Genomic DNA, 19,148 nt, shown 5'->3' on the forward strand with positions numbered 1-19,148 from the left:
GGAGAACTGTGAACGTATAGACAGTAAATTTCATACGAACTCTTTGTTTTGTGAAACTATTGTATATTTCATAGAATTGCCGGATGGTAGGTGTTGGTTTTAGGTTTTGAAAGCTATAGTCTATTGTTAAGACGTTTGACGAGACTGAGACAGTTTGACTGACTGATATATAAACGTGTTTTGAACGCGTGCACAGTTTCGCTCCGTCGTCAGCGTGTTGCCACTATTGGTGAATGAGAGAGTATTGAGGGTATTGGGTGTAGTATATTTATCCTTGTTATATGTTTCATGTTACATGTTATATGTTGCATTTCATTATGTGTTTCACTCTGTGTTTATATGTTTTCTCAATTAATATAACCAGTTTTCGTTTGACAGGTGAAATATTATGGGAATAGGTGGGTTGTTAATAACACTGTGTATTATTGCATGTTTGCCCAACACTTTCAGCTCTTATAGGTATCACAAGCAAAGTGTTGAGATGGCTACGGAACAGACACAGGCCCAGGATGGTGCAGTGGCTGTAGATCCTGAGCTGGAGGTGAGTAGGATGATTGATGCTTTGTCAAAGCTCAGGTATAGAGTTGTGACAGAGGAAGAGTATAAAAGTTTGGCATCTAAGAAGCTAGAGTTCAACCCTCCTGGTGATAAAACCAGTACGCCAAAGCCTATAGTCAGGGATCGGATAGGTAGAGGTAGGGCTAGGTCACTAGATTATACTTTGAAGGATTTCAAGGAGGAACCTCGTAGTGTAGGTATAACTAGATCGACCCTCAGTACGGGCCAGCTTGACTCAAACTTGGGGCGAATCCCCAAGATTCCAACATTTAGTGGCCAGGAACAAAAGGGCGATGTCAGCTTTAATGTATGGAGGTATGAGGTGCGTTGCCTGTTAAAGGACGTTAGTCTCCCTGAGACGGTGCTGTTACAAGCGATAAGGCAGTCCTTAAAAGGTACAGCTCGAGAGATGCTGATACCCTTAGGGGAAACTGCAACAGGTACTGCAATCCTGAGCAAACTAGAAGGATTGTATGGTAATGTTGAGACGGATGAAGCGACTCTTCAAAAATTCTATACAGAATCCCAACAAGAAGGTGAGTCAGTAACGGCTTATGCCTGTAGGTTGGAGACTCTACTCCACGCTTCCATAGAGAGCGGATATATAGATAGGGTAGCCAAGGAAACTATGCTACGGTCAAAGTTTTGGACTTCTTTAAATGAAAGGTTGAAAACGCAAACTAGAAATAAGTATGAGACTATCAAGTCATTTGATATGCTAGTACGAGAGGTCAGGGCCATTGAGTTAGAGTTGACAAATAATGACAAAGTGAAAAGTTCTGCCAAGAAAGGTCAACATCAGCCCGTTCATGCTGAACAGATGCAAAGCAAAATCGAAATTATGGCTGAACAGCTCACGACATTGTGTGAGAAAATAAAGGACCTAGATTCTAAGGTGATTGGGTTACAGTCTAACAGTAGGAATTCAAACAATTCTAATAATTCCAGATCAGGCAGACAGAACAGGCAGCAGAACAATTCAGGACCACAGAGAAATGACAACTCAACTGGGAAGGGAAAAGCATCTGGACAACAGCCAAAAGATTAGCCTCCACTATTTCAGGGCAGATGGGGGGAGGCAATCAGGTAAGCCCTAATAAGTTGAACAGTGTTAGATTTAAACAGGCTTTAATTGGCAGTGCTAATGAGGCTACTTTGGAAGTTTGTGGTATCAAAACTTTGTGTTTGGTAGATACTGGGTCAATGGTGTCGACTTGTAGTAAGACATTTTTTGAACGGTTACCAGGTAGTCAGTTACTGTCATTAGTAGATTTTGGACTTGATTTGTACTGTGCAGATGGAAGTTCTATGCCTTACTTAGGTTACTTTGAGGCAGATATTTTGTTGTCGAGCTTAAATCAGGAAGTGCCAGTGAGGATTCCTGTGTTAGTGGTACCAGATACTGCTTATAATAGTAGAGTGCCTTTGGTGATTGGTACCAATGTATTGAACCTGTTTGAGGAAGGTGAGGTAAGGGATAGTAGAGAAGCTAGGATATGGAGACAGGCATTGAAGAGTTTGTCTGGTCAGTTGAACGTCAAAACCACCAATAGAACCTCGTTCAGTATTGGTCCTGGGCAGAGTAGGGTCATTCATGGACTTGTACGTAACAAGGATAGGCAGGATGTAGTGATTGTTGAGTCTTGTTCGGATTCTCCTCAGGGATTAATGGTATGTCCTAGATTAGTTAAGTTAGAGCCAGGGAATACAGACAGGATTCCAGTTAGGGTATGTAACATTACAGCTCACCCTGTACAAATAAGGCCTAGGTCTGTACTGTGTTCTGTGCATGAGGCTAGAGTAGTGGAACATTGGGATCCAGCTGGTGATCAGGATAGTATTTCGGATACTGAGTCTGAGGATGGTCTAGATTTTGAGGGCTTAGGAATTAAGCTTAACACTGAGAGTTTAAACCCGGATGAGCTGAAGGAAGCTAAGGGTATGTTGGGCAATTGGAAATCTTTATTTTCAACTAGTCAGTTTGATATTGGCCGTGCAGACTTGGGTAAACACCAGATTAAGCTGATGGACGAAAAACCGTTCAGGTTACCATACAGAAGAATTCCACCTGCGATGTATGAGGAGGTGAGAGATCATTTAAGGGATCTTAAAGCTTCAGATGTGATTGAGGATTCTAGTTCTCCATATGCTTCGAATGTAGTTCTTGTTCGCAAAAAGAATGGACAGTTGAGATTTTGTATTGATTTTCGTACATTGAATGCAAAGACTGTGAAAGATCAGTACTGTCTTCCTAGAACCGACCAGGTGTTGGATTGTTTGGTAGGATCCAAGTATTTCTCTAAGTTGGATTTAAGAGCTGGTTATTATCAGGTTGAGGTAGATGAGAAAGATAAAGAGAAAACTGCTTTCTCGGTAGGCCCACTAGGGTTTTACCAGTTCAAACGCATGCCTTTCGGGTTGTGTAATGCGCCCTCTACTTTTCAAAGGTTAATGGAGCGTTGTATGGGCAATATGAACTTGGTCGAATGTTTGATATTTCTGGATGATATTCTGGTTTTCTCTAAGACTTTTAAGGAACATTTAGAAAGGTTGGAAGGTGTGTTTCAGAAGTTACAAGCTCATGGTCTGAGACTTAATCCCACAAAGTGCGAATTTTTCAAACTCAGTGTACAATATCTAGGTCACATTATAAGTGAGCATGGGATTGGAGCTGATCCAGAGAAAATAGAAGCATTGAAATCTTGGAAACCATGTAGTTCAGTGAAAGAGGTTAGGACATTTTTAGGATTTACTGGCTACTATAGAAAGTTTGTTAAGGACTATGCAAAGATAGTCAGACCTTTAAATGACTTGCTAATAGGTCACCCTACGGCCAAGGTCAAGGGGAGGTCAAAGGTCGAGAAAATCCCATTTGTGTGGAGCGATGATTGTCAAACTGCATTCGATGTGTTGATAGAGAAACTTACCACTCCACCTGTGTTAGCATACGCAGATTTTACTAAGCCGTTTCGGTTGAACATAGATGCTTCTCATGATGGGTTGGGAGCTGTGTTGTATCAGAACCAAGACGGTCATGACCGTGTGGTGGCTTATGCTAGTCGAGGGTTAAGACCTACAGAGAAATTATACCCGGCACATAAGTTGGAGTTCCTGTGTCTTAAGTGGGCAGTAACAGAGAAGTTTAAGGACTATCTCTATGGTCAACAGTTTGATGTGTATACTGACAACAACCCTTTGACATATGTCACTTCTTCTGCAAAGTTGGATGCAACAGGTCACCGATGGGTTGCAGAGTTGGCTAATTACTCATTCAAGTTGCTTTATCGTTCAGGTAAGGTTAACAAAGATGCAGACGGTTTGTCACGTAGACCAGTTGATACTGAGTGTGTTTTTCCAGATGTGGTTAAGGCAGTATGTCACGCCGCTTCTGTGAATAGGAGTTGTCTACCTTTGGTCGAGAGTTTGGTTATAACAAATTCAGTGCAAGGCACAGTTGATGATGTTGGCTGTAGTGGTTTCAGTCAGGTTGACTGGGTGAAGGAGCAGTTAGCTGATGCTGATGTAAATAGAGTTGTACTGCTGTTAAGCTCTGGTGTTGAGTTGTCAGGTAAACAGTTAGAAAAGGAATCCGTAGCTGTTAGAAAGTTAGTAAGAGAAAGGAAACGCTTACAAATTCAGGATGGTGTTCTGTATCACGTAGTTGTGGTTGATGGTATTAGAGTAAAACAGATTGTTGTTCCCAAGAATATGAGGTCCAGTGTGTTTGAAGGCTATCATGATAATCAAGGTCATCAGGGTAGAGATAGGACTTTGTCTTTGCTAAAGGCAAGATTTTACTGGCCAGGTATGGATACTGATGTTGAGTCAAGAGTCAGGTCATGTGATCGCTGCATTAGGCGTAAAACTCCTGTCACTAAGAGAGCAAAGTTGGTTGACATAGTCACATCGGAACCTATGGAATTGGTTTGTATGGATTTTCTCTCGCTAGAGTCATGTAAAGGTGGTGTTGAAGACGTTCTAGTCATAACGGACCATTTTACTAGGTTTGCTCAGGCAATACCTACCCGTAACCAGCGTGCTAGTACAGTAGCCAAAGCCTTATTTGACAACTTTGTGGTGCATTATGGGTTTCCAGCTAGGTTACATAGTGACCAAGGTCGAAACTTTGAGTCAAAGGTCATTAAGGAACTGTGTGAACTTACAGGGATTAGGAAAACCAGGACGACCCCATTTCATCCAGAGGGGAATGGGATGACAGAGAGGTTTAATAAGACTTTACTTAAGATGCTAGGTACATTAGATGAGGAACAGAAACGAGATTGGAAGACGTATGTTCCAAGTTTGGTCCATGCTTACAATGCTGCGTCTCATGACAGTACGGGTTATTCCCCTTTCTATTTAATGTTTGGGAGGTATCCTCGATTAGCAGCCGATGCAGGTTTTGGTCTTAATGAAGGCAAATTTGACCAATTTCAGCCTAAGACTGATTATGTGGAAAAACTGAAGTCGAGACTACAGTTTGCATACAAGACAGCATCAAAACATGCTAAAAAGTCGGCTGATAGGTACAAAAGTCATTATGATGTCAACGTCAGGGACTCCGTTCTTCAGCCTGGGGACCGGGTGTTGGTGAGGAATGTCAATCTCAAAGGTAGGAATAAATTAGCAGATAAGTGGGAAAGAATTCCTTATAAAGTATTGTCGAAACCTCATTTTGAAACTCCAGTGTATAGGGTTAGAGTAGAACATGGAAAAGGTAGGGTACGAACACTACATAGGAATATGCTTCTTCCATATACTGGTTCAGAGGTTGTCGGTCCAGAAGGTCAAGGTCATTCAAAGCTCAAGGTCAAGTCCAAGGTCGTGTCAAAAACTAGGGAAGGAAATGATCAAACTCGTAGGGATGAGGATTCTTCATGCAGTTCTGATTCTGATTCAGACAGGGTGTATATTTCTAGGCCTGTGACTAGAGGGAGGTTGAATCCTAGAGCTGGAGAGTTTGTTTCAAGGACTTTGTTAGATAATTTCAATTCGGGTAGTTCTGACATGTCAAATTTAGTGTCTAATGTTGGGCTGAACCAGAGCAGAAATACTGTTTCTGACAGTGTAAATATTAGTGGTGGTGAGTTATCTAGAGGTCATGTTAGTGTTGATCAAACTGTAGGTAGTGGGCGAGTTGCCTCCCCTTGTCTGCCAGAGGTTGTTCCTGTGGTGCCACATGCGGAGGAGCCACCACAGTTGAGGAGATCCTGCAGAAACAGGAAGTTACCACAGAGGTTTGACCAGTTCGTAATGGAACAGATTGTGGAGAATGACTGGTTGTTAGTGTGAAAATTGTAATGTTGATAATTGTTTTCCAGATTTGTTTGCATTTTGTACATATTTCTATTTTCCATTGATATAAGAGTTTGTTTTGCTTACAGGTTCTTCAGATAGTATATGAATTTATTTTAGCTTGTGGTTATTTGAATATCCCTTATTGGTTTTATTAATCATTATGAGTTTCATTGCAGATTTGACTTTAATACATTGATTGAGATTAAAATGTGTTGATACAAATTAATGTTTTCGAATTTCAGGATATGTAACCATACAGACTTGATCTTGTTTTGTTTCAGGTTTCTTTGGAGCAAAGTATTGACAATTATTTGATTAATTGCACTACATTTATAAGTATTGATTCATTGGATACTACAGCATTCATATTTTGTTGTATTTTGATCTCTTTCTGAAATTTCAGGGTTTCATTAACTAGATAATTGTTTTGACTTTGTTTCAGGGTTGAATTAATTTTGATATTTTTGTAATTGAGGTTACTTGTCAGTTTCCTAGGTGAAATGCCGGGACGACATTTACCCGACAGGGAGAGAATGTCACCGGTACAAGTATGGGGCTAATTAAATATTTGTATATATGATTTACAAATATGTATGTGTCGTCGAGTTACTTGTATTGTGGAAAGTACCTTGTCTATTTATATATTTATAGTAACGTCTGTATCTTGTCTGTAGTTCAGGTGGTCGTCTCGTGATTGTCCTTATTTAGTCTTGTTTGTGTCTTATATGTAAATTAGGGTGTGAAAGTGTGAAAAAGCGTGCAAGAGTGAGAGAACGTTGGATAAAACTCCATAACTCGCGCGAATCATCGCAGTTGCCATTTAACCGTTGGCTGAGACATATCCTCCGGGGTCCAGCAACTACTACCTTACGATGTATTATACGACGTGACACTATTTCACCAGACTGCTGAAGTCTTGGAAGGTATATATACTATACAGAATTCGTATTTACCGTGTAATAGATATTTATTGAATATCAACATGAAGCACGTATTCGTATACACGTAGTATTAGCCGGTATATATTGATATATACCGTATATACATTGTACTTAGTCCGGCTGTTTTTATGTTTCAGGGGTTTTTATGTTTGTACGTCTGGAAATGTCTCCGGTTACTAAATAAATAAAGAACCAGCAGGAATTTGGGAGTTTGTTATTATGTCCCGCATTTTCTTCCTGTGACATATATAACAAAATAACACTATTGCTACATATACCTGAACTCGGGTAGCCTTTAATGTCGTATATAACAAAATAACACCATTGCTACATATACCTTAACTCGGGTAGCCTTTAATGTCGTATATAATAAAATAACACCATTGCTACATATACAATGTACCTGAACTCGGGTAGCCTTTAATGTCGTATATATAACAAAATAACACCATTGCTACATATACCTGAACTCGGGTAGCCTTTAATGTCGTATATAATAAAATAACACCATTGCTACATATACCTGAACTCGGGTAGCCTTTAATGTCGTATATATAACAAAATAACACTATTGCTACATATACCTGAACTCGGGTAGCATTAGATGTCGTATATAACAAAATAACACCATTGCTACATATACCTGAACTCGGGTAGCCTTAAATGTCGTATACAAAATAACACCATTGCTACATATACCTGAACTCGGGTAGCCTTTAATGTCGTATATATAACAAAATAACACCATTGCTACATATACCTGAACTCGGGTAGCCTTAAATGTCGTATACAAAATAACACCATTGCTACATATACCTGAACTCGGGTAGCCTTTAATGTCGTATATATAACAAAATAACACCATTGCTACATATACCTGAACTCGGGTAGCCTTAAATGTCGTATACAAAATAACACCATTGCTACATATACCTGAACTCGGGTAGCCTTTAATGTCGTATATATAACAAAATAACACCATTGCTACATATACCTGAACTCGGGTAGCCTTAAATGTCGTATACAAAATAACACCATTGCTACATATACCTGAACTCGGGTAGCCTTTAATGTCGTATATATAACAAAATAACACCAATGCTACATATACCTGAACTCGGGTAGCCTTAAATGTCGTATATAACAAAATAACACCATTGCTACATATACCTGAACTCGGGTAGCCTTTAATGTCGTATATAACAAAATAACACCATTGCTACATATACCTGAACTCGGGTAGCCTTAAATGTCGTATACAAAATAACACCATTGCTACATATACCTGAACTCGGGTAGCCTTTAATGTCGTATATATAACAAAATAACACCATTGCTACATATACCTGAACTCGGGTAGCCTTTAATGTCGTATATAACAAAATAACACCGTTGCTACATATACCTGAACTCGGGTAGCATTAGATGTCGTATATATAACAAAATAACACCATTGCTACATATACCTGAACTCGGGTAGCCTTTTATGTCGTATATATAACAAAATAACACCATTGCTACATATACCTGAACTCGGGTAGCATTAGATGTCGATGATGAAATATTATATCAATATTATATTATCAGATCAAATAAATTCAATTAATTCTGCAATTTTGTACCTTATCAAATTTGTTAAAATCATATAGAAGGCATGTTTGTCTTATATTTGTTAAGACCATATAGAAGGCATGCTTGTATTATATTTGACTGAACGTATGATGTCTTTATGCTAATACAATACATAACGCGGCCGGATAGATAACCACACAGTCCTCCATACATTGAATGATAAAGTGTTTGGACGACATTTTGTGATTTCTATCCACCATATAACCATATTACGATGGCAGCTATACCAGAACAAACGCTGATTAATGGGTATAAGATACCATGTGTTGGACTTGGTACCTGGATGGTAGGTTGTTTACGAAAATGATTTAAACAGGAATATCAAACATTGTGTTTTGCGAATGACTTCCGCTAGTAGTATATCTCTGATTAGATGGGCCGAACTGGGTAGACATGTTTTAGCAAATATTAGTCTGCATTAACATAAACGATATGCCAAACATTGCAAATGGACTCACTTCTTTTGTACTTTTTTTGTATTTGTATTCCTGATAAGTATATTCGTATTACTGGTTATTGTGTTGAGGTACATTTGTCTAGTAGATGATATGAAATTAGGGCGTGAGGGCTGCCAACAAATACCCGACTGTACTTCCAACATGACGTAATAGATAGTGTATGGTGAGTTGTAGATACAAAGGTTTTAGTTATGAAACTTGAATGAGTGTCTTTCGTTTTTCCGTGTGATAAAGTTTTCCTAATTCAACGTATGAGACATCTAAGACATTTGTTAATGTGGTAGAAGGTCTATCAACAATAAAAGACATATAAGTAAGACAAAAGGTAGGTCTGGGGTAAAAATACAGGTAAAATATAACGTGACCTCAGTGATTCTCAAAGTAGATCACCAAGGTCTATTGGCGCGCTGTGTATTGCAAAAACATTTCTTTATGTGGTACGGCCGATCTACAATAAAATAACCTAGGAACCTACGTTGTACAACATTGTACATATTCTTAGAAATATTTTTCGATTTGAACATTGTGTGTGACTGGTTGTCTTACAAAATAATCTGACGACAACTTCCATGTTATTATATACATACGTTGCTTTAGTCTAAACCAGGACAAACAAGTATCGGAGAAGCTGTGAAAACCGCAATAAAGCTGGGATACCGACATTTCGATTGTGCGTTAATCTATGAAAATGAGCAGGAGATAGGAAAGGCAATTAAAGAATGTATTGATAACGGAGTTGTCAAACGGGAGGACCTGTTCATCACTTCTAAAGTAAGTTTTTAGTCATGAGTATTCACTTCCATTACTTAATGATATCAACGTTTAACGACAACTGATATCATTCTTTATAATCTGATGTAAAATCTAATCTGAAACGAATGCCTTTACGATTTAGTTAAACTCAAATAAAATATTAGTGACGTGTTGGACAAGGAAAAAGGGTGGATACACTTTGGTGAAAATAGTGTTGATCTTAATACCCGGCGAAAAATGGGAACAGCTGGAATGGATCAGACAACTAATTTATACTTTATCAGATGCATGAAGCATAATCTTAATACGATGTTAATATAAAATAGTCTGATGTTAAGTAAACGTTAGCTTGTCTCGTATCTTAATACGGAGAATTACATGAAACATATGTACATGTACAATTTATTTGAAAGAATATCTATGCCCTATTTACTAACATCCTTTTAACACATATGGACACATTAAAAGCTGTAATTTAAGCTCTCTGTATCAGGGCATATATGTGTTGTGCATTAATTATTAAGATTTGCATTCACCCAATCATCGTAAAACCTCGACACTCCGAAACACGGAAACAGAATTACCAGGGGTTTCCTATGATACATTTATCCATACTTCCTCAAACTGATTACAGTAAACATATTTGATATCATATTTCAAAAACGTTAATAGTATACATCTTATACGTTTCAGTTATGGAACACCTACCACAGCAAGGCGCGAGTACCGGAGGGATGTAAGGAGTCCTTGGCCAGCCTCGGTATGGACTATGTTGACTTGTACCTTATACACTGGCCTTTTCCTATGCGGGTAAGGACATACACTATTAAACACTGAATTAGTTTTGTGTTCATTTTCGTTTGCATTTGTATTAAGTGTTTTGTAAATTAATTTCCATGTCACTGTTTAATTTACGAACGTTTTGTCCTGTATACTAAGGGTAATGTATACTAGCAGCAATATCACTTAATACTGCGTGTAGTAAGTATAATAGAATGTCGGAATTGAAAATAGGTGTAAAATTGATTTATTATTGAAGAGAAATTATTAAATGTACATCTGCAGTACAGTTTGTACTATCGTATACAGAAGGTGTGCTATATTTTGCCTTGTATATATGTAACATAATATAGATAAATATGGAACGAAGAAAAAAATAATAAACACCACTTTTTAGTCAAATAAAAATACTTAGCTGGATGGGGTGTTAACACACCTGCTGCTCAATTATCAACTAACTAGAGTACTATCGAAACGTACGAGACCGTTTGGTGTTTTGACATAGTGAGATTTTCTACAATATTAAATATTTCAGGAAAATGCCGGATTACTCCCCGTAGCACCAGATGGCAAGGCTGATGTTATCGATATAGACTATACTGAAACATGGACGGTGAGAACTTCTCATAATTATAAAGACAATGCTGAAACATGGAGGCGCGGTGGGGATGACTTCTGCTGAATATTATGGAGACGATATTGAAACATGGAGGCGGGGTGGGAATGGGGTTGACTTTTGATGGTTATTATGCAGATAATACGGAAACATGGAGGCAGGGTTGGGTTTGGCTTCTGATGATTATTATGCAGAGGCTATTAAAACATGGAGGCGGGGTGGGATTGACTTCAGATGATCATTATGCAGACGCTATTGAAACATGGAGGCAGGGGTGTGTTGGCTTTTGATGATTATTATGCAGAAAATACTGACACATGGACGGGAAGGACTTCTCATTATTTTTCTGTTCTAAATGTATTGAAAATCTATGTTGCTTCTAATGTATGATATGTTGATGTTCTGATAATTACATTATTATACTGCCAATGGCATTTGATGATATATAATTGATGTTATATATGTCATCAGGACCTTACAGTACAGACATATTAGACCTTTGGGGAACACTTTTGTACCAGGCAATGATACACAACAAGAAATCTATGTAAAATGTGCTTATTTAGGATATATCATTTTCTTTGAATCTTTCTTTAAATTTGACTTAAATAATCTGCAAAAAAACTTATATGAGAAATAGTCATTATAAGGGATGTTCAATGCATTATGCAAATGCTGTATTTGTGACAGGCCATGCAGGATTTGGTGGACCAGGGTTTGTGTAGATCGATTGGGGTATCAAACTTCAATTCAAAACAAATCCAGAAGATTATGGATCTTGGTTTGAAATATCCGATAACCTGTAACGAGGTAAGAACAAATTCTATTCTTCGAATTTAACAAAAGTAATATCAAAACACATTTGACGTTAAAACTAAACACGCACAATGTATAAACGCCTTAATTCCTGAACATGTATCTCAAATATTGTCTATAACGGCATTTTATTGACTGCTTTTGTTAAATTTCAGATCGAAATATCTCCCCACAATTCCAACGAAAAGTTATTACAATTCTGTAAATCCAAAGGCATTGCTGTAATTGCTTATTCCCCACTTGGGTCTGCTGAGCGGCCATGGTAAGTGTAAAACGAATGTCTAGAAATACATTACGTGTATTATACACAGGCAAAATGTCTTCATGTCAATTCAGGTCAAATTCAGGTCAATTTCAAGTCAATATTTTTTCAGGTCAAATTGACCTCAAGACATTTTGCCTGTGTATAAATAGTTATCAACACGAATTTAGTCAACATTGATGCTTTGCGAATTTACGTTAACGATACATGTTTTATGTTTATGTGTTATGCATAACAAAGCATTCAAGAATGTAATGATTAGAAACATAATACCAAACAAAGTATTCAAAGTATTTCCGTATATCAGTGGGTTGGAGATTCGACATAGGATTTTAAGTTCTTAGAGTAAATCCTAACGATGCAATCTTACAATATACTGTGTGACTATCAGGGCGAAACCGGACGATCCAGTATTACTAGAGGAGCCAGACATTTTGAAGATGGCAGCTCGGTATAACAAATCTGCTGGTCAGGTCAGTAAGATATTTCTGGTTTTATTCTAAAAAAAAGCAATCATACTAAAATACTTGCTACATGTAACAACGATAGAAATCAATACACATCTAGGAGTGAAGGAGGACGTCTGTCCAACGCACTGAAAATTGTAAACGCATAATATTAAGATTTTTTGAAAAGAGACGTGTACGGATACATCGTAAACACTGTACTTGAAGTAACAAGCTCATCTTCAGTCTTTCTGTAATTCTGTTAGCTCGCTTAACACTGACAATCTCCACAATGATCCTTAAACGAGATCCGTCTTGAGAGATGTCTCTGAATGCTGGTGATGTATAAGCTCTCAAGTTTTTCCTATTTCATATATTTATCCATGTACTTTGGAAACAACTCTGAATGTATTTTATTTTTTGTTTCTTTCAATAATTGATGTGCGAATTATAGTGGAGAGGATCGTCGCTTTCGTTAAAACCCCTTTTTACATTCATAAGGAAATATATGAGTATCCAATCTAGTATACGAAATAATGAAATAATGATGATTTATTTTTTGTGGTGGATCATTCATTCGTTACAAAGTATCTTAATGTCTGTTAACAGGAGTTGCTTCCCTTCGATCATTTAATAACATTATTTATATTTAAAGAATGCAATCAAATATCTTTGAATCAAATAAAACAATTAATGACTGTTTTTATTCATATCAAGGTTGTACTACGATGGGGCATACAAAGAGGCTATATCGTCATACCGAAGAGCGTGTCCGAATCCAGACAAAAGCAAAACATTGAAGTAGGTTCGAATACTATTTCTGTATGTGTAGTGTAATTGTTACTGCAAATGACACGACATAGTTTTATTTATAAGTACTTAATTAAACACTGACAAATAAATATCTTTGCAATAGTGACCCATGTTACTAACACTTTAATGTCGGGTAAATGTAAGATGAGATTACCAAAATTGTAGTACTCAAAATACATTGATAATGTAATATAGCCCACTTCAACAGACATCCAACAGTAGGCATTTTAGTGTTTAAAATCGTACATCCCTCGGCCAATATACAGGGTGTTACGGACTATATGTAGAAATTTTTGTTCGGTTCAGTACTTTATTTTGAAAAACAAACGTATGCTTCAGTGGTTTCCACTGTTTTTAATAAACTATATTACTTGGAACATTTTGACCATAATACCTTATGACATCACAAAATATTCTAAAAATGAAAACAATAGAAAGGATATGTGAAGGCAGAAAGTGTGACTAAAATAAACACAAAATTATGATTTGTTTTTGTAATTGAGAACGTTTTAGAGTACGTAACTCTATAACAAACACGAATACCTCCGGTATCACTCAAATTATACAATGTGAGGTAAATGTATTGGTACGTCGTATTAAACAAATGTTAACTGTCACAAATAACATAATACTAGTGAAACGTACTGGTTAGTTGGTATATTATAATTCAGTCTACAACATAACAGTTCAACATAGAGTAAATACATGAAGAGGTTCTGAATGTTAAGCAAACCATCGACTTTTAAGAAAATATCATGTGTTATTAATGTATTAATTTCACCTTCATGATAAAATTCTGAACTTTCTAGCAATAATAGCAAATAACTAAATAGTCTTATAAGCAAAACTGAGATCGTTGTGTTTATTGGCACATTCTCATATTATATTGCAGCTTTTTGACTTTGCGCTGGATGAAGACGAAATGAATGCCATCAACAGGGTCAATAGGAATTTCCGTGTTTGTACCTGGGCAGATTTTGAGTATGACGCATTTTTGTAAAGTAGCATAGCTGTGTAGAAATTATATTTCACACAACAATCTTGTCTTTATGCTTGATATGGCTTCGCCTGCATGTTTACTCACATCTTAGAGTTGTAGAATTGATACAATCATGTTTGTCTTTCACACCCTTGTTACTGCAGGGGTTACGATCTGCTGTATTCCTACTTATAAAGGATATCGTGGACCAAAACAATGATAACGATTACCTGTTTCAGCTGAATAGCAAATGAAACCAGATGTGTAACTTAATAATCCAGCTAATTTGTATTGATGCCTTAAAAAACAAACAAACTGGACTGTTTCCGTATCATAAATATAGCCTGCAGACATTAGGCACCACCTAGTACGAAGACTGTGTCTCATTTTTTCCACCATATAACATAATTATGATTCATTATCTTAAATGACCTCAAAACCCCCGATACAAAAACGAACCACATGAGTTTTGTTCTGATTGAACATTTTCCATCAAAATTATCAGTTATGTAACAAATTCAGGTAGTGTGATTTAGAACGAAACCTAAGTTTTACGTCAAATTGATATGACTTAGCGTGACTATACCTGTATATTGTCCTTCATACTTGTCAGGCGCGTAGCCAGGGGTACGCCAGTACCACCGGGCGTCCACATCATTTTGCCAAGATGACATTTTTTTCATGAGATAATTTTCAAACAAACAGATCTATTGTTTTAATAGTATGATATGAAAATGTTGAAATTCCTTTGAATGGTTTCCAACCAAACCCTATATTAACCTGTAATTAATGTAGGCCTATTCATCGGCGTCTAGATTGTTTAACACTGTATCCGAACGTCTCCAGGTGTCTAGAGATTCTACATATATATGTCTGTTACGTCTTCAGCATCATGCGTCGGCTAAAGACATACGAGGACTGATTGATATGTTGTGAGCCTCATATTGAATGATGCAAGGACTGGTCTCATTTGGTTAATTTATATCGACGAAGTAGCACTCTAAAGTAAGCAAGACCAGCGGTTTTTGCAAAATGTACAAAATCGGTGAAAGAGGGGTGATCTAATATTTGCATAAAACAGGTTTAACACCTAAGGATATCCATAATGATATGGTAGCAACACAAGGAAAAGATGCGCCTTCATACGCTACAGTGTAAAGGTGGGTGGCGGAATTTATGCGCGGCCGACAGAGCCTGGAAGGCCTGTCCATGTTGCAACCCCAGAAATGTTTAATAGTTTTCATGATATTGTTATGACTGAAAGACGAGTACCAGAAATATATATAGCCAGTATGATTGGTATTTGACAAGAAGGATTACATTCCATTCTGACCGAGGATCTGGCAGTGAGAAAACTTTCATCCCGAAGGGTACCAAGACTTCTGACACTTGATCTGAAGCACATCATCGCATGCTAATATTAACCTTTTTGAGGAAGATCCTGCCCACTTTCTTCAGAGATTTGTCACTATGGATGACACATGGGTCCATCATTTAAATTTACCCCAGAGGCCAAACAACAATCGAAACAATGGAAGCACCCTGGCTCTCCCCCGCCAAAGAAGGCAAAGACTGTTCCATCAGCTGGGAAGGTTTCTGGGATGCGAATGGTACTCTGGTTTTATAGTATCTCCAAAAGGGACAAACAACCAACGGCACATACTACGCTTCACTTCTGAAGCAGTTACGGGAAAATATTAAACTTAAGCGGCGCGGAAAGCTCATTAAATGGGTGATATTCGATCAGAACAATGCTCCTGTTCACAAGTCTCTTATTCCCATGGCTGCAATTGACGATTGTGGCTTTAAATTGATTGATCATCCGCCTTATTCACGTGATCTCGCTCCGTTATACTTTCATCTATTTCCAAAACTGAAAACAGATACAGTATTTCAGGTACCCACTTTTAGTCCGACGATGACGTTAACAGCCAGGCCCTTAAACACCGCTGGCAAAAGTGTATAGATACTGAATGGAATTTTGTTGAAAAACAATACAATATGAGGCTCACAGAATATCAATCAGCCCTCGTACCTAAGATCAACCATGCCTCTCTGACATTGTTGCATGCGTGTTGCGATTTTGTAGATTTAGACACAGTGGTGACCATGTTTATTAATTATATATAAAAGCTATTAATCCATCGTCTATTAAAACACACACTTTAGTTTTCATATACATGTGTATGACATTTGTATGATTTATCAACTGAACATATACACGATTCATATTTTGAATCAATATCGATGTTTTGTGCTAGTATGTTTCTCGTAAAATATGCTAATCACCTCTGTTTATCTATAAATACCAAAAAATTCCAGGGGATATCCCCGCAACCCCCCTCCATGCGAGAGGGCATTCAGTAGATATATAGGAAGCCCTACGTCCTTCCGTCGGACCTTTTGCCCGACCGGGCTTCCACTTTCATTTAGGTCTGGCTACGCGCCTGCTTGTAACTGTTAGTGGCAACCGCATATGCAGTTCATATTACACATCTTTCATTTAGTGCAATGAAGTTAAAGCATACAGTGCAACTTTCCTTTTTGCTCTCAAATTTGTCTGACCGGGCATGCTTTATAGCGCTTGACCTTCGATGGGAGCACGACCTTGGGAGATGTACATTGTTCTAATTTGCACTACCGGATATATTTGTTCATCCGCGTGTACCAGTGAACACTAGCATACACCCATCATTCCTTCATGATATACACAGGTAAATATATGGTAAATAGGTCGGCGGTTGGTTCTATACAGAGACTATACGTGAAGGGCCTGTCACACTACGGGGTTCTCACCAGCGTTCGAGTAACGTGTTGCGAAACGCAGAGGAACGTCGAGAACGTTGGAAACAAGTTATAAGAAAGATAGACGAGCGTCGACAAACGTTTAGGAACGTTGAGGGACGCCGACGAACGCTGAGGGTGAAAAATATTTTTGGGTGTGCACAAAAATTCACGACGTTCTACCAAAACGCTACTTACGCGTTAGAGGAACGCTACACGAAAGTTGGCGGGCGTTACTCGAACGTAACTCGAACGTCAGGACGTTCCCTGGACGCTAGGCGGACGACGGTCCATCAGGATCGAGTGTCCAGCGCGTGGCTAGCGCTTGGGTAACGCCTGTGTAACGTCCGTCGAACGTCTATCCAGCGTGTCGCCAACGTTTCTCAGCGTTCACTGAGCGTTCACTGAGCGTTATTAACGCTCATGCAACGCTCTTTTAACGTATGTCAGCGTTCTGAATTTTTCCAACGTCAGTGTAACGTCCATGTAACGTCCTTGTAACGCGCCTGTAACCTACTGGTAGCGTTCAGGAGCGTTTGACAGGCACTTGCCATATATAAGGGGCTTGCAGAGGCCACGCCAGCCCTGTTGGAACTTTCACAGAGTCAAAAGCCCTCAGAAGAATGACAGAGAACGCAATGGAACGCTAGATTTTGCTGCTATTTTCGACCACAAATGTCATCTGACGCTGAGTGAACGTTGTCTGAGCGTTACCCAAGCGTTACAAGAACGTTATAACAACGTTGACCTAGAAACTCAATTTGAAGAACGTCGACGTTCCCCGACGTTTCTCCAATTTTTCAAAACGCAACCAAACGTCCAACAAAACGCTATAGTGTGACAGGGCCTTAAGACTGACACATTCTGCCATTAGAAGATGTCTATTAGGATCTGGATAGCTAAACAAAACGAAAAGAGAGCTTATTTCCTGGATAAAAGAGGTTTTTATCTTATTAATTCTGAAACTGAAATGTTAAAGTTGTTTTATAAGTTCAAACCAGTTGTTTTAGACTTTTAATACCCAAAACAGATATTAGAGTCTACAAAATGTATGTTTTCTACTTTTTCTTATCTCACGTTATTTCCCTACACGATTGATGATTTTATGATATAGAAACTATGTTTCGAAGATTTTTATATCGATGAGTCATCGGGATTTGCTATCTATCCAATAAGGATATTCCTGATTTCTGTTAACATTATATGAATATAAAATGTTATGTTATTCCCAACATTAGTTTTTGAATAACCAGGATAACCTTACACATTTTGATTTAAGTTTTTTTTAACGTTTGAAATACTGAGAAATGGCGTTAAATCTCATACACATGTTTGGTTTTCTTACAGTGCCACGCACAGCCCCTACTATCCGTTCCATGAAGAATTTTAGAAATTGAGGAATCAGACAGCAAACGATGGAACAATGCTGCACAAAATATGTATACATAATGTATTTTATATATCTTCACTAACGTTTTAATCATATTGTTATAAGAATATTTATTTAGATTATACCTCAAATTATACCATATAGAAATAAAATTTTATATTAGACTAACAATAGCTATAGCCTCCAATGTCAATGTATGTGTTGATCAACTGTTTTCACTTCTAAATTATAATCCAACGTATACAAATGTTGTTGTTTTTTTGTAACTTTAATAACAAAGTTTGACTAGAGTCTTCTCAGACTGAGGCCAATAATTTTAGTTATACACATGGATACAATATTCAGTTTCTGCAGTCCAATGATGCTGAAGACTAAATTTAAACAAGCTCCGTAAAGAACCACTTCACAAAAATACTTAATATCTCAATTTGGTCCGTCCCCTAGGAGAGCCAACTGTTCTGTTCCGTTGTCAAATTTTCAATCCATCGGGCTGCATAGAAGGAATTGAAATACTTTACCTCAAATCCCCCTTTTGGACCCTTCCCTCACCCAAAGGGGAGCCAGACCTTTTTTTAAATACTACATTGATTCCCCCTTCAAGTCCCCCTTAAGTTGATTGAAA

At 37.8% G+C, this 19,148-nt stretch overlaps 2 protein-coding genes across 2 annotated transcripts; both read left to right on the top strand.

The window, feature by feature from the left end:
• Positions 1 to 1,629, top strand: LOC117339721. Its single transcript, XM_033901437.1, has 2 exons — positions 1 to 86; positions 460 to 1,629. Exon 2 carries the CDS (start codon positions 482 to 484, stop codon positions 1,604 to 1,606), a length of 1,125 nt encoding a protein of 374 aa, XP_033757328.1. The 5' UTR covers positions 1 to 86; positions 460 to 481; the 3' UTR covers positions 1,607 to 1,629.
• A 6,960-nt stretch (positions 1,630 to 8,589) lies between these two features.
• On the top strand, positions 8,590 to 18,776 carry LOC117340092 (aldo-keto reductase family 1 member B1-like). The gene is made up of 10 exons (XM_033901879.1): positions 8,590 to 8,715; positions 9,485 to 9,658; positions 10,334 to 10,450; positions 10,956 to 11,033; positions 11,727 to 11,846; positions 12,008 to 12,114; positions 12,506 to 12,587; positions 13,278 to 13,361; positions 14,266 to 14,354; positions 18,484 to 18,776. The coding sequence occupies exons 1-10, from the start codon at positions 8,644 to 8,646 to the stop codon at positions 18,524 to 18,526; spliced, it is 966 nt and encodes a 321-aa protein (XP_033757770.1). The 5' UTR covers positions 8,590 to 8,643; the 3' UTR covers positions 18,527 to 18,776.
• The last annotated feature ends 372 nt before the right edge of the window (positions 18,777 to 19,148 follow it).

This window comes from Pecten maximus, chromosome 12 (assembly GCF_902652985.1).
Source record: "Pecten maximus chromosome 12, xPecMax1.1, whole genome shotgun sequence".
NCBI classification, from domain to species: Eukaryota; Metazoa; Mollusca; class Bivalvia; order Pectinida; family Pectinidae; genus Pecten; species Pecten maximus.